A 14,573-nucleotide genomic window follows, 5' to 3' on the forward strand; every position below is an offset into this window, starting at 1 on the left:
CCTCCATTTCCTGTCTACATCCTGGAATCCCTCGTCTGTGTTAGATAACACAGCGGACAGTTTGTCCTCTATATGTGTGCGTGTGTGTGAGGGAGAGAGATGTATGACGTGGAGGATTCTCCGCCTTGTTGTAGGAAATATGTGCCGTCAGCCATAATCTGCTTACGTAGAGGGCAGGAGGGCGAGACACAGACAGACTGTCCACTTTTTGTCTCTTTAATTGTGTTCAGCATATAGGTAAGTGAAGAGGCAGGAAAGTTTAGTCTTTAACATTGGATACCACACACACACACACACACACACACACACACACACACACACACACACACACACACACACACACACACACCTGAGAACAGGGGTTCCTCAGTTCAGTGGATTTGGGTTGGGTCCAGGATTTTAGTCTTCTAGGAAAGCCGAAGAAGGGAACTCACAGTTTGTTTTGTCACAGTCTGTGCACCGTAATTATTGATGGAGCAATGGCAAAATGTTAGCGGATGACTTTATCAGATTCAAATCTTTTACTAGTGTTTGCAGCTCGAGGGCAGACGTTTATCCATCTGTTCCAGAGAAGTTTTCCTTCTTCTCTGAATACTAAGAGACAGCTCACATAAAAAGCCTTATTCAGTGGATTACTCAAGCTGTTTTTATCACTGTTGGGTGAACACTTGGTATCATTAACATATTTTTAACAGCCAAGAAAACAGCCTGAATTCATCAAAAGACGGTTTTAAAGGTTTTTCACACCTAAAAGTGACACAGATTTATCAGACCTCACAGGAAAATACACATTTCATGGTATATTACTGCTTTTAGATACTTTAAAGGGGCCCTATTATGCACATTTTTAGGTTTCATAACTGTATTTTGTGGCTCTACTGTGTCTTGTTTACATGCCTTAATGTTCAAAAAGTTAATTTTTCTCACACTACCTTTTCCTATTGGTTAGCTGGCTGGCTCTGTCCTGATTGGCCAACCTCTTTTGAGATGTCCCACCCCTGTCCCCACCCCTTAGCATATCAAGTGTTTGAGTGCTAGCCCATAGAAGTGCGAGTGTTACAAAGTGATGTCATTATGTTAAGGAAATAGACAAGGGAGCCTTATTGAGGCGTTACAGGCAGGGGGGGGGGGGGGGGGTTGTGGTAGAGAAACTGTGGTATTTAATTTTTAGGTGATTAACATTTACAAAAACCTATACAACACACAATGGGAAAGCGAAAACTCCAAATAGCATAATAGGGCCCCTTTAATTCTGGGGAGTTGATAAGGGGGGATAATGTTTGTTTTTCCTTTTCTCTTCTCTTTAAAAACCTGTCTCACACAAACAGACACGCACACATACACAGTGCTGTTGCATGGTTGTGAGTTTTCAGTACTGTGTGACTGGTTATACAATCACTTAACATACCGTACACTTATGATGTTACATAACGCGATGGTCACAGAAGACGTTTCCCCACTGCAGCCCCCGTTTAGGACAGACACACACACACACACTAACTGTGATGTGGAGTATTTGGAGGTGTATATCTCTACACTACATGTTGTGTTGTTTTTCGAGAGGAGCAGCAACTCTCAAACCCACAGGGAGTGTCCAACAGAAGAAATTAATGGCTTAGAAAATGTGCTGCGGGTGCCTATATGCTCTGTGACACTCGCTGACTCTGGTGAATCAGCAGCTCATCGAGACACTTTCACACATTTGTTCTCTTCTCGCCTTGTATCATCTCATTATGCCTACACTTCATCACGATTGTTTTGCTCTACTCCTGTTTCAATCTTCTCCTCATCAAAACAGACAAATATTTGAGTTTGACTCGATCGCCTAGCAACAATCGGCCCTCTAAATCCATTCTTCACCCTAAGATAACAACTCTATCGGACTCGTACATGTGGTAGTGATTCTTAATGAGGCGGGCAGGCCTATGAACCTGAAGACTGCAGGGGAAGTCAGTAGTTGCCACTGTTCAGCAGGAAGTTTCTCTGGACTAAAAAATCTGTTTTTAAACTTTGATACAAAGACAAAATATAGTTTTGTGTCTAGCCTTATACCAAGCAAGCTATTTCTGGACAAACCTCTCTTAATGTGACAAATGAAATGCTACTATCATTCAAATTGGTTCACTGTTCTCTGTATGCTTGAAATATGGCTGTATGCTTACACAAAGAAAGGAGATTGTATTAATATTCACAATAACTTTAATTTTTGACTAGTTTTCATGTTGGGAAGAGGTGGGAAGATTTGAGGTCTGCTGTTCTTGTGTCATATTACATTTCTGCTGCACCCAAAATGTGCGTGTGAATGTTTGTGTGTTCAGTTTCTTTTTGCAATGCAATCCTCTAGCTCAAGGTGACATCGTCCAATGTATTTATTTATTTATATCCTTTCCTTCTTTTTCTGTAATTTGACAATACTGTACATGTGCTGCTGATACAATATGTATTTGATGTTGTTTTTGTTATTCAATTGACTTTACTTTACTGAATACAAAGTACAGAAATGTCCACTTCACTGTTAATGTCAGTAACTCCACTATATTAGCACTGTACATACAGAACACAAGCCCAACAACACAAAACCAGCCTGATGTTGACAAAGTGTGTCTCCTCTTCCAGCTTCTCTGGAACTGATGGATTTTTCTGGTAAAACCATTAAAGAGGTTGTTGAATGTTGGACTGCCTGTGGCCGATTTGCTCGGCAAACAGAAATCCTGTCCAGAATTGTTAAACAAAAAAGATAGCAGGTTTGTCTCTTGCATTACAATAGTCTGTATTATGTTCATATTAATTCCCCTTTTTGTAAAGAAAACAGTTTCATATTTGTTCCAACAAAGGCCACATACCAAAACCAAAGTCATTCTATTAGTAGTAACTCAGAAAAAACAAATGACACGGATAAGAAGTGAATATTTAACTTTTTTTAAGGTAAAAAACGGAATTTATTTGAAATACTTTTAAAATAACACATCAAAATGTATTAAATCCTCTTGAAATCATGTGTTGAATCCCTACAGGGAAACTAGATGTGGACATAATGTGTGTTTAAAAACTAATATAATCATATGATGTAATGTATTACATAAGTCCCTGCCAATAGCGATGTCTCTCCACTTGACCCGGGGCAGAGGAAACAGTCTCAATTCCCAGAATCTGCGTCTGTGTGTCACCACCATTTAAAAAAAAAAAATGTGTGTGTGGTGTGCGTCCACCCCATCTAACTCTGAAGTGCATCTTTTTTTCTCTTTTGAATGATGACCTCGCTTTCATCTCCCTCCTGCTCTCTCCCTTCCCGTCTGCTCCCTGAGAGTCTCTTTAAAGTGCCCGGAGTGTGTGTGTCCTTGTCAGCGTGCTCGTGTGTCTGGTGTGACTCTGTGCATTTCAGGAATCGTTATATAACTGTTCTGTAAGGTTGACATGGAGGGAGTTGAGGGTGAAACAGGGACGTATAAATCACTTTTGCGGCATTTTCACGTGGAGAAACTTCTTGTTTTGCTGCTCTTATCTCTAACTGATACATCACAACCATTTAACTCATGTCCAGTTTTATCAAAGCTTTACATTTTCTGCTCTAAACACACCATGTCTGGCAGCTCTTTCCTGGAAAACAAATCATGTAGTGAACAGGAACTAATCTGATGTTCCTTTCCTGTTGTTTGCTTCTCTGAAATAAGTGGAAGAGGAAGAGCTGGCATGTGCAAAGGAGGCATGGTGTGTTTTTGATCATAACTTATTATTTGGAACACATTTAACTAAAGCTTTTAAAACAGAAACTATAAGCCAAAATAAATGTTATCTAGCCTGAGAAAAAGAGTAGGAATATGAATCTGTCCTTCTGTTAAAGGGGCCCTATTATACTGCTTTTTCAGTGCGCTTGCCAATAGAAGTGCGTGTGTTACGTAGTGATGTCACTATGTTATAGAATAAAAAAAGGACAGGGGGGGTGTGTGGGAGAGAAACTTCCGGTGGCGGGAAATTTGTGATTTTAGCCTTTGCAGACCATTTACATGCTGAAAAAACAATATAACACACTTCAGGAAAGGCAAAACCCCCTAACATCATAATAGGCCCTCTTTTAAACTCACCCAAAGAGCTCTGTTTCCACTCTTTTAGGTTTGCTTGCAGTGATTTTAATTTTAGAACGTATTTGCAGGAATTAATCCAATCAGGTGACACTGACAAACATGGCTAAAAATATTCCACAGAGGTCTTCACAGGTCCAGGCTGTGTGTATTTATAATTAGCACCAAGCCCAACTCTGTTTACTTGCTGTGTGAAACCTGTGAACACCACTAATTTAGCATGTCTGTCACTGGGTGTAATTTACCGAAAATGTAGTGTTGATTGAACATGTCATATCAGTTTTTAAATCATTAGCGACCAAACACTTGCCAAAGCGGTCTTAATGTATTCTTGTACGCTTGAAATTTAATTGGTTTACCTAGAAACCTTCTTTTTGTCCTTCATGGGCAATGACTAATTAGATTGCAAGTGTTTCCACACACACACACACACACACACACACACACACACACACACACACACACACACACACACACACACACACACACACACACACACACACACACACACACACACACATTAACAAACTACTGAGACAGGCTGGTGTCATAGGCGGTGAGATGGAGAAGTTTGTTAACACGTAGATGTACTGAAGAGGCGTTTTATGTAAGTTGTTTTCAACTCGCTGTGTGTTTATCACCAGCGTCCATGCTGTGGTTGTGTATGTTTCTGTGTGTGTATGTGTTTGTTCTCTTAATGTGGGCAATTGAAACAGGTGTCTTGCAGTGAACATGACTTGTATAAATTGTGTGTGTGTGTGTTGGCAGTTTGTTTCGTTTGCACAGTCATCCGGCAGATTTTGGCTGCACTGGCTGTTGATTTATATTCTTATTTAAACACGGTGTGTGTGTGTGTGTGTGTGTGTGTGTGTGTGTGTGTGTGTGTGTGTGTGTGTGTGTGTGTGTGTGTGTGTGTGTGTGTGTGTGTGTGTGTGTGTGTGTGTGTGTGTGTGTGTGTGTGTGTGTGTGTGTGTGTGTGTGTGTGTGTGTGTGTGTGTGTGTGTGTGTGTGTGTGTGTGTGTGTGTGTGTGTGTGTGTGTGTGTGTGTGTGTGTGTGTGTGTCGAAACACTTGCATGTGTGTGTGTGTGTGTGTAAGACTTGTGTGTGTTTGTGTCCTGTCTTGTGTTTCATAAGCCGTCCATATTTATGATCCAGCTCTTACGTAAGCCTCAGATCTGGTTCAGTGTGTCTCTGCCAGAACATCAGAGAGTGAGAGAAGGGTAGACGGACACAAGAAGAAGGGTGAAACTCAAATACGCACACTAGAAGAAACGGAAGTTGACAAAGTTTGGAAAAAGACTAGCAGAGAAGTAGAAATTAAAGTGGCCACTTGGTGCAGTTTTATGTTTATTTAGTTTTTACTGAAGTACACTTTGGCAAATGATGAGGAGAATCTTATCCATGTTGTTTTGCAAATGTAGTTTAGTTTAATGTCAATAAAAACTGAAATGCCTCAAAGGCTCCGACTGGTAGCTCAAATGAGTCAAACCAGTTTGATGGAAACTTTCCATTTCAAGCATCGTAAACATGATTAGAAAAACGTCAGCAGCTCTTAAAAACAGTTCCTCATAAATACAAGAATACCTGTAGGGATTTGTATATAGAACAACATTTGCCCATTTTGAAAATATACTAGAGCACAACTGATCATCGTAGTGAGAAGATGATGCAGCGCTAATAAAGTTAAACTGACTGTTGGCTCTACTGGGAGGATCCGCATGTTTGAGTTGGGACCGTTCACATCCTCTAATAATTCATTTATGATTTGTCGTTATGTTTAATGTCAGTTATAATAAAAAGGTTTGGTATCTCAGGACTGAAGACAGTTACAGACAGACACTACACACCTCTTCTTGCATGTATGCAGCAGAGCTTACTATTTGTTTATGTTTTAAATTTTCGTATTGAATTAAAAGCGGTCCTGTACCATGTTTCCTGAGTCATCAACGTTTATCCCACTTTCGTGACTATTCGTTGTTGTGAAATGTGAGGAATTATAAAAATAATCATGTCAGAAGACGGCTAGTGATATATTGTCAGTTCACGACAATTAATTCGTCATCTTTTTTCTAATTGCATATTTTTGAAAAGGTAAAACAATGTATAATTGAAAACTTTGGAATTTAGAACCTTTATTGGAATTCGTAGATGCTATAAATCTAAACTCATAACATACATTATGTCCCGCTTAAGAATCTACTGCTATTAAACTTTAAAATAACCATTACTTATTTTCTTCCCTATTTGTTCACAGACCAGTCCCACAGAGCCCCCTTCACCTCCGAGAATGAGGCTCAGGGAGGCGACTCGGCCACATGGCAGTGTACACCTCCCCCATCTACCTCACCTACAGGGGAGACACCAGCCCATCCTCCTACTGTGTCCAGACCCCGCTCCAGGCCGGCCAGTCAAAGCCCCTCCTCTCCTTCCGCCCTGACAGGAACCAAGAAGAGAAGCTCCAAACCGGCACACATGAGACGCAACATCAGGTACTGAACTCTCCATGCTTTCTACCGGCAACGATCGGAAAGTTCAAGTGGACGCCCACATGTTAACTCTGTAGGGAGCCGCTACAAACCGCAGCAGTTAACCCGCCATCGTCTGTTATAAAGCTGGTTAAACCCTTCATCTGAAGCTTTAATAAGAAACTGATCCCTATACTTGGAAATTGTTGCCATGACATTCAAACACCTTTCAAAGCAATGAATCATCCGAAGAGTTTTGCTCGTAAAATATAAGGCCTCATTTATTATATTAACGGTCAATGCACAGTATTAACAGTCTGCCCCGATGTTGGTCTAAACTATATTTAATCTGAAATCCCTGTACATGGGGAGTCTCTGAAGAGTTTTAAAAAAGTGTATTTAATACAGCATTGATAATAGACTATAGTTATTATTTAAAAGGACATTACATCCAACTACAAGGTTGGGTTTTTCAAATCATTTTCTAAAAACCTAGATTTTAGAAAATGACTCACGCTTGGCAGGCAGTCAACCTTGAGAAGAAAAGGGATTACTGCTCAATCCCCTGAGTGTGTTTCTGCTGAGTCGCAGAGTAAACCAACACAAAGTCAGTTTATTCCACTATTAGCCTATTGTATTTATAATAATGTTCATTGTTGGCTACATAATAGGATTTATCATCTGCCTTTATGCCTTTGATTTCAGAAAAGCACACAATAACTGAAGAAATCTGTCAATGTTTAAAAGTGTGTGTGCTCGGTCTGCCGCGTCATTCCTCCCGCTGCCAGTAACCACTATAGAGCTCAACCTCAAGTATGCTGTTTTTTTTTAATGCAACAGCATTTTTTCAGATAACATGAAACATATGTCAGGGATTTAAACCCTTGCTTTAATATTTGTTTGCGTTTTAATGAAGGGACTCAAATAATAAAAGTAAGCAGGGTAATACAAATAATATTATTAGTAATTCTGTTCGACAGTACATGAAAGTCTTAGCTCTGGTTTTGTTTCCACTGAATTCTGAGGAAAGAATATCAGGCTATTTAGGAACTAAATGGTTTGCTACACACACTAGCTAGTTGCTAACTCTGATGGTCAGCGACGTGCAGGCCAGGTAGTGTGCAGTGGGTTTTTAACTGAGCTTTTCTATCTGAAAACACAAAAGAAACACAGTTTTATAAGATTTATCTACAAATGAATCCATATACAATGAAAACCATGTGTCTTCCTGTAGTTAAAATTAAACTGACCATGCAAAGTTGATACATTTACTTTAAATAAACAAATGGTTACTTTTCTCTGTGTTTATGTAGGAAGTTGCTGAGGGAGCATCAGTTAGAGGCAGTGACCAAAACCGCCCAGCAGGACGAGTTGGAGAGGAGGCAACGTCTGGAGCAGCAGAGCAAACAGGATTTCCCCGTACCACTGCTGCCTGAATACTCTACCGGTGAGAGCATGTACCCCAAAATATAACGTCATCCCAACTATCAGCGAAATAATTCAACCTGCAGGGTTCAACCAGGTTTAACATTGTCCTTCAGTGTAGACTCTGCATTAAGCCTTACACAATTGTTAGAACTAACCCTTGATCATTGCTTCCATCTTTTTTCTTTCTATATTTATCTTACTTTCTTTTCTTTTTACTTTCTCTACTGCTGGATCGTTACTGTCCCTTTCTCCAGGTGATGTGAAAAAGCATGTGTCGTCATCGTCAGCATCAACAGCGTTGAAGGAAGTGAAGTCTGCCAGACAGGAAGTGATCTTCCTGGACTCAAGCAGCACCGGCCTCAGCGAGGACGACAGTAAGACTAACTTACCCGCCTCTGCTACTACAGAGCACAGACACAAAACAGGTGAGACACACACACACAAACACAACACACACACACACACACACACACACACACACACACACACACACACACACACACACACACACACACCACACACACACACACCCACCCACACCTACACACACACATACAAAATACAAACAGTCGTCTCAGATCAGCAACATTCCTTGAAGAATTAGCTTCAATATTACATATAATTTTGCAGAAAACATTTCCCAACTATTCCATGCGTATAAATACCCTTTTTTGTAATCAGGATGAGCTGACTTATAGTTGGTATCCCAAAAATCTAATTCTGCTAGAGAAAATGGAGAACAGTAAAGCCTCTTTTTATGTTAACCAGGCTTTCAGACTGCGCTCTGACACTTGATAAGTGGGCTAGTGTGTCAGATGGCTGTGGGGGGTCATTAAGCGGATCGGGACACAGGGCTGAGAAGGTTATTCATTACCCATCATTCAGTAGTATATTCTCAGCTGTCCACATAGCTAGGCAAACCTTAAATAGGGCAAATGTTGAAGATCCCAGTAAGCTTTGGTACATCGTGTCTAGAGTTTCAGATGTCAATGTTAACGTTTTTTAAGATAGAACTAAAAGAATAGTTTCTCAGTTTTCCAACTCTTATATGAGTAGAATATTTCTTTTTCTGTTTCTATCTATCTATCCAGTCTTAGACAGGTTTGAGACACCTCCCATCACATATGATTCACAGATCAAGACCTTGATGGGTTACAGTGTTTAGAAGCAGTAGCTCACATGACATGCAGACATGTAAGGTATGTTCGCATAATAAAATGTCTGCCTAACTTATCGCTGCAGCACAAGCAGGTGGTTGTTTAAAATTCAACCCTGCACATTTAGGATCCTCTTTTCAGTTCAAAGATGTTAATAAAGGAATTTAATAAATTGAGCTTTGAGTGATTTAAGCCCCTTTCTGACATGGAGATCCGTAACATTGCTGATGGCTTTCTGTTTTCTATCATAGGTTTAAAATCAAGAACTGTTATAATAGCTACATTCTTGATATAAATGATTAAATTCAGGGAGATGTGAGCTTTTCTTCTGTTGCCTTTTACAACATTTTGAAAAGTCAGCTGCTCGAGTTAGCCACAGACCAATCCACTCGTGCAATTGAGGCTCCAATACTTTGCTGGAGGGCACGTCTATCAGACACTGAGGGAGTCAAAGCAAAACACAATTTACAGTACTGCTAGTTTGTCTGTGTTGGGGTTGAATCTTCCCATCTCCATAGCATCAGTCTCTCAGAGATTAGGCAAAGCTGCCCTAATAGCCTCCTGAATGTTATACTTTTATTAAATTACACACGCTGTTTCAAAATGCTTTCTGAGCCCAGGGGTTGTAGAACGTCTAGGAATTAAAAAGCTGCATCAGCTTGAATTTCCAGGATTGAAAAATTACCCAAATTAGAATGAGGCTATTACTCAAAACGCTAAAACGTGGCGAATATCTGGGCCCGTTGGACATCTGAAATGTTCGGATGATGTGTAAAAATTAACATTTTGGATAATGTTCACGTCTACAGAGACAGTTTAGTGTTTAAGGCTTAATCTTGAACAGAGAGTGACTTCTACACTAATTTCAAGTTTAAATTTTATGTGATCTATTGTGCTTTTTTCAGGTTTTCCCTTTCTTGTAGTGCCTTATTTAGTTTTTGGTGCATGTAAATGGTCTGCAAAGGCTAAAACCTTTTGACTTCGACAACATAGTGACATAGCACTCCAGTTGACTCATCATAACAGAGCCAGCCAGCTAACCAAAATGAAAAAAATAAAGCACTTTCTGAACATTAGCACATGTCACAGTAGATGCACCAAATTAAATTGTGAAACCAGAAAATCAGCAGATTAGGGCTCCTTGAAGTTCTTTCAACGTTGTACATCCCAACTTTTGTAAAAAAGTAAAGCCAATTAAGTTCCCCTTCCAAATAAAAACATTTTAACAACAAAGGTCAAAAATCCCCTCAGTTACTTTTAAGTTTGTGTGTGTGAGGGTGGTTTCGGAGCTTAGCTCCCATGTGCATCAGAATATCTGAATCCTCCTCAGGGTACATCATGTACCGTTCCCTTATTGCCCAAGTAATCACTCACTCACTCACTCACTCACTCACTCACTCACTCACTCACTCACTCACTCACTCACTCGCTGAGCCACTCAAAGACTTTTACCACCACTCAGTCAGGGATAAACATACATATGTTCTGCATTGAAAGAGGCAAACTGCAGGCACATACATCTAATACACACACACACACACACACACACACACACACACACACACACACACACACACACACACACACACACACACACACACACACACACACACACACACACAGATGGGGAGAGTGTTGATTTGGGAGAAAGACAAATGCGAAGGAGAGAAAAAAATGGAGGGAGGGGCGAGGAAGAGAGATGACGGGAGAAAGTGTCTGTGGGGCAGATCAGAGCAGGACTGTGGAGCAATAAAGCTGGCTAATCCTGGTTATGAGCCAGAACACACACACACACACACACACACACACACACACACACACACACACACACACACACACACACACACACACACACACACACACATACACACACACACACGTAGGCAACCAACACACACACTCACGCAGTGGCACAGTGACATTTCTAGTTGGGGTTGCATAACCAGTCTCCCCCTCCACTCTAATCCTACTTGTATAACCAGCCATTCACTGCAGTTATATAAGCACTCTGTCCCTCACACACACACACACACACACACCTCTCCTCTCCCGGCCGTGCCCTCGCAGGCTGCCAGCTTGTGTAACTAATAACGTTGACGTTAAACTCCTTTTTATCAGATGTCTGCCCCACACACTCACACACACACACACACACACACACACACACACACACACACACACACACACACACACACACACACACACACACACACACACACACACACACACACACACACACACACAGTGACGTCCATCTTTGATGTAACATACTCGTGATTGAGCCACAGTTCCCAACATAACTTCAAATGAATGAATCAAAGCCAGTAAAGATATACTAATAATTTTAAAACGTTTTTTAGTTATCCTTTTATACATTTAACGGGGAATTTTCTTTAAGTTGGTGTGTAAGAATGTATTGAGCATGCAGGACTGAAGAATGATAGAATTATTTTACTATAGTTTGAGGACAAAATGTGTTTGCTGGTCTTCATATTTGGAATTCTCATCTCTCTTCTTGCAGATGTGATCGATCTGAGCTCGGGGGAAGACGACACCATTGTCCAAATCAGCGGCGAATCCACCATCGAGGAAGAAGACAGTGAGCCGAGCGGTGACCACGTCAACGATTCCCACAACCGGCCGGACAGCCGGGGCAGGGTGGTGGTCAACCTGAACCATCCGGATGAGGAGACAGACATTTTTCTGTCTTCTCAGCTGGCGCGAGCTGTCAAACCTCACCAGGTACTATAACTCATGACCTCAGGGGAAACTTTTGTGTGGTTATCCTGTACGGTTTGTAAGGAAGTGCGTTTCTGAATGTCTGAAAGATCTCCCATTTCTTGACCTTTTTAAAGTCAGGGACAGTCTGCAGTGTGATGTTCAGTTTTAATGAAATATCACCTCTTCTTTTTCACTGCTGACCTTCTCTTCGTGTTCTTCCCAGGTCTTCATTTCTTTTTTCTCTTTAAATTCTTTCTCCAACACCTTGCTCTCTTTTCTTACTCCTCCAACTTTCCTGTTTCATCCTAACCGTCTTTGCCCGCCTCTTCTCTCCCTGCTCAGATCGGTGGAATCCGCTTCCTGTACGACAACCTGGTGGAGTCCGTGGAGCGGTTCGGCAGCACCGGCGGATTCGGCTGCATCCTCGCTCACAGCATGGGCCTGGGCAAAACACTGCAGGTCATCTCCTTCATCGACGTCCTGTTCAGACACACCCAGGCTCACACCGTGCTCGCCATCGTACCTGTAAGCACCTTTATGCTTACTGTTGGAATACAAGGAAAAGGGAATCGATAGGTGCTCAGATGTGGACACAGAAAATTTGATCCAGTCAGAAAATGACTCAAATAACATGAGCTTGGACACAATATTCCTGCCACCTGCCAAACTTTTATTGTCATACATTTGTAAATTCATATTTTGGTTAAAAAGTGACAAATTTTCCAATAAGTATTTAAAAGATATGCGGTTATATTCATCATTGGATCAAATTATCAATTATTTATGACAAACTTTGTAGCCCATTGATTGTCACAAATGGAAAAATCATTCATCATCTTAAAATCACTTAAATGTTCAGTGTTAAATGCAAAATTATCCGATCTATAGAAGTTGTGAAGCTGTAACAAGCACCTTTCTGATGTTTTTGTAAAATGAGGTTTGATCATTTCTATATTTTCTTCCCAGGTAAACACGCTGCAGAACTGGCTGGCAGAGTTCAACATGTGGGTCCCGCCCCCGGAGGCTTTACCTCCAGATACCGACCCGGGATTGGTGACGCCCCGTGCCTTTAAGGTCCACATCCTCAACGACGAACACAAGTGAGTAACGGGAACATATGTTGGAAAATGTTTAATTTAAGAGAAATTCCATTCATCTGAAGCGCAGACTTTCCATATCTCTTTAAAAAAAGGCAACGCTGGCCTTGTGATCTGACCTGCCTCTGCACTCTATACCCATCTGGCCCTTCCCTTCTTCCTCTTCTCCATGATCCTCTTTCTGGCCAGCTGCCTCTGTCGGGAGCATTTCCTGACTCCCGCACACATTTTGTGTGTTTCAAGATTAGAGAGGAAACGCTGTAAGATGAGAGCACGGTTTTCGTGATACAGCCATGACTGAGAGTGACACAGTAACCTCATTCTTTCTCAGTTCAAAAATATCTTAACAGCGTTGAAAATTAACTAAATTCACAAGCATTTTTTAAACTGTTGATGCCCTTTTCTATTAGAATACTACAACAAGTAATTTATTCATAGTTAATTGGTAGTTTATTTCAATTAGATAATTGATTACCAAATATTTTTGAAACAAAACCATCTGCAATGCCTTTTTTTTCCTTATCCAATTTTTGAGCCATCACTGAAAATGCAAACGACTCCATTGTTGCATTTTACATCATGTTGAACTGCCCTGATTTTTACATTTGAATAATAATTAGGTACTTTTGTTTTGAAATGCTTTTATATAACTTTCTGCATTGCATTAGGGTTCATTTTATGCAAAATTAAAGAAAAGCAACATAAAAATCCTCTCTGTGAGGGTGATTTCAAATTAACTTACCTTTCCTTATGTGTCACCCAGGAATACAGCGACCAGGGCTAAGGTGGTGGAGGACTGGGCCCAGGACGGAGGGGTGCTGCTAATGGGCTACGAGATGTACCGCCTCCTGTCAATGAAGAAGAGCTTTGTGGCTGGAAGGAAGAAGAAGAGCAAGAAAACCACCGGACCGGCGGTCATCGACCTGGATGAAGAGGACAGGCAGCAGGAACTGCTCAAAGGTAGGAGGGATGATGGGGACACAGTGAAATAAAATGGACTCACAATAGAGGGGAAACAATGTGGAAACAAACTACTTTTTGAAGATTTATCTCCCTGTTGTCCTCCTCCAGGTATCGAGCACGCGTTGGCCCGGCCTGGTCCAGACATTGTGATCTGTGACGAAGGCCATCGCATCAAGAACTGCCACGCCAGCACTTCGCAGGCTCTGAAGAACATACAGACACGGCGCCGCGTGGTGCTGACCGGCTATCCGCTCCAGAACAACCTGATCGAGTACTGGTGCATGGTCGACTTCGTCAGACCTGACTTCTTAGGTATGGGGCAACGTCAGCGTTTAGTTTCAGGTTTTTTTTCCAATCGCTCTCTGGGATAAGCATGTTCAGGTTGGTCATCGTGAGTCTGTTCTCATCTTCTCTCTGCATTTTTGTACAATATTTATTTCAGGTACGCGGCAGGAGTTTAGTAACATGTTTGAGCGTCCCATTCTGAATGGGCAGTGTGTGGACAGCACCCCTCATGACGTCCAGCTGATGAGGTACAGGAGCCACGTCCTGCACAGCCTGCTGGAGGGCTTCGTTCAGAGGTGAGCCCAATACAAAAATACAAATGTTCTACTGACATGTAACTCTCTTAGACCTGAAATTTCAGACTTATTCTTTACTCT

General features: G+C 41.3%; 1 protein-coding gene across 4 annotated transcripts in view; it reads left to right on the top strand.

Annotated features, from left to right (window-relative positions):
• LOC134862852 (helicase ARIP4-like) overlaps positions 1-14,573 on the top strand; it is a 71,815-nt gene that overhangs the window by 46,328 nt on the left and 10,914 nt on the right. For all 4 annotated transcript variants that reach the window (XM_063880953.1, XM_063880960.1, XM_063880967.1 and 1 more), the window contains 9 exons: positions 6,335-6,569; positions 7,859-7,992; positions 8,228-8,398; positions 11,652-11,872; positions 12,194-12,376; positions 12,818-12,951; positions 13,712-13,908; positions 14,020-14,223; positions 14,354-14,492. In XM_063880953.1, the coding sequence (XP_063737023.1) occupies positions 6,335-6,569; positions 7,859-7,992; positions 8,228-8,398; positions 11,652-11,872; positions 12,194-12,376; positions 12,818-12,951; positions 13,712-13,908; positions 14,020-14,223; positions 14,354-14,492 (1,618 nt within the window). The remainder of the gene's footprint in view (positions 1-6,334; positions 6,570-7,858; positions 7,993-8,227; positions 8,399-11,651; positions 11,873-12,193; positions 12,377-12,817; positions 12,952-13,711; positions 13,909-14,019; positions 14,224-14,353; positions 14,493-14,573) is intronic.

The sequence above is a fragment of the Eleginops maclovinus genome, chromosome 1 (assembly GCF_036324505.1).
Source record: "Eleginops maclovinus isolate JMC-PN-2008 ecotype Puerto Natales chromosome 1, JC_Emac_rtc_rv5, whole genome shotgun sequence".
Classification (NCBI taxonomy): domain Eukaryota; kingdom Metazoa; phylum Chordata; class Actinopteri; order Perciformes; family Eleginopidae; genus Eleginops; species Eleginops maclovinus.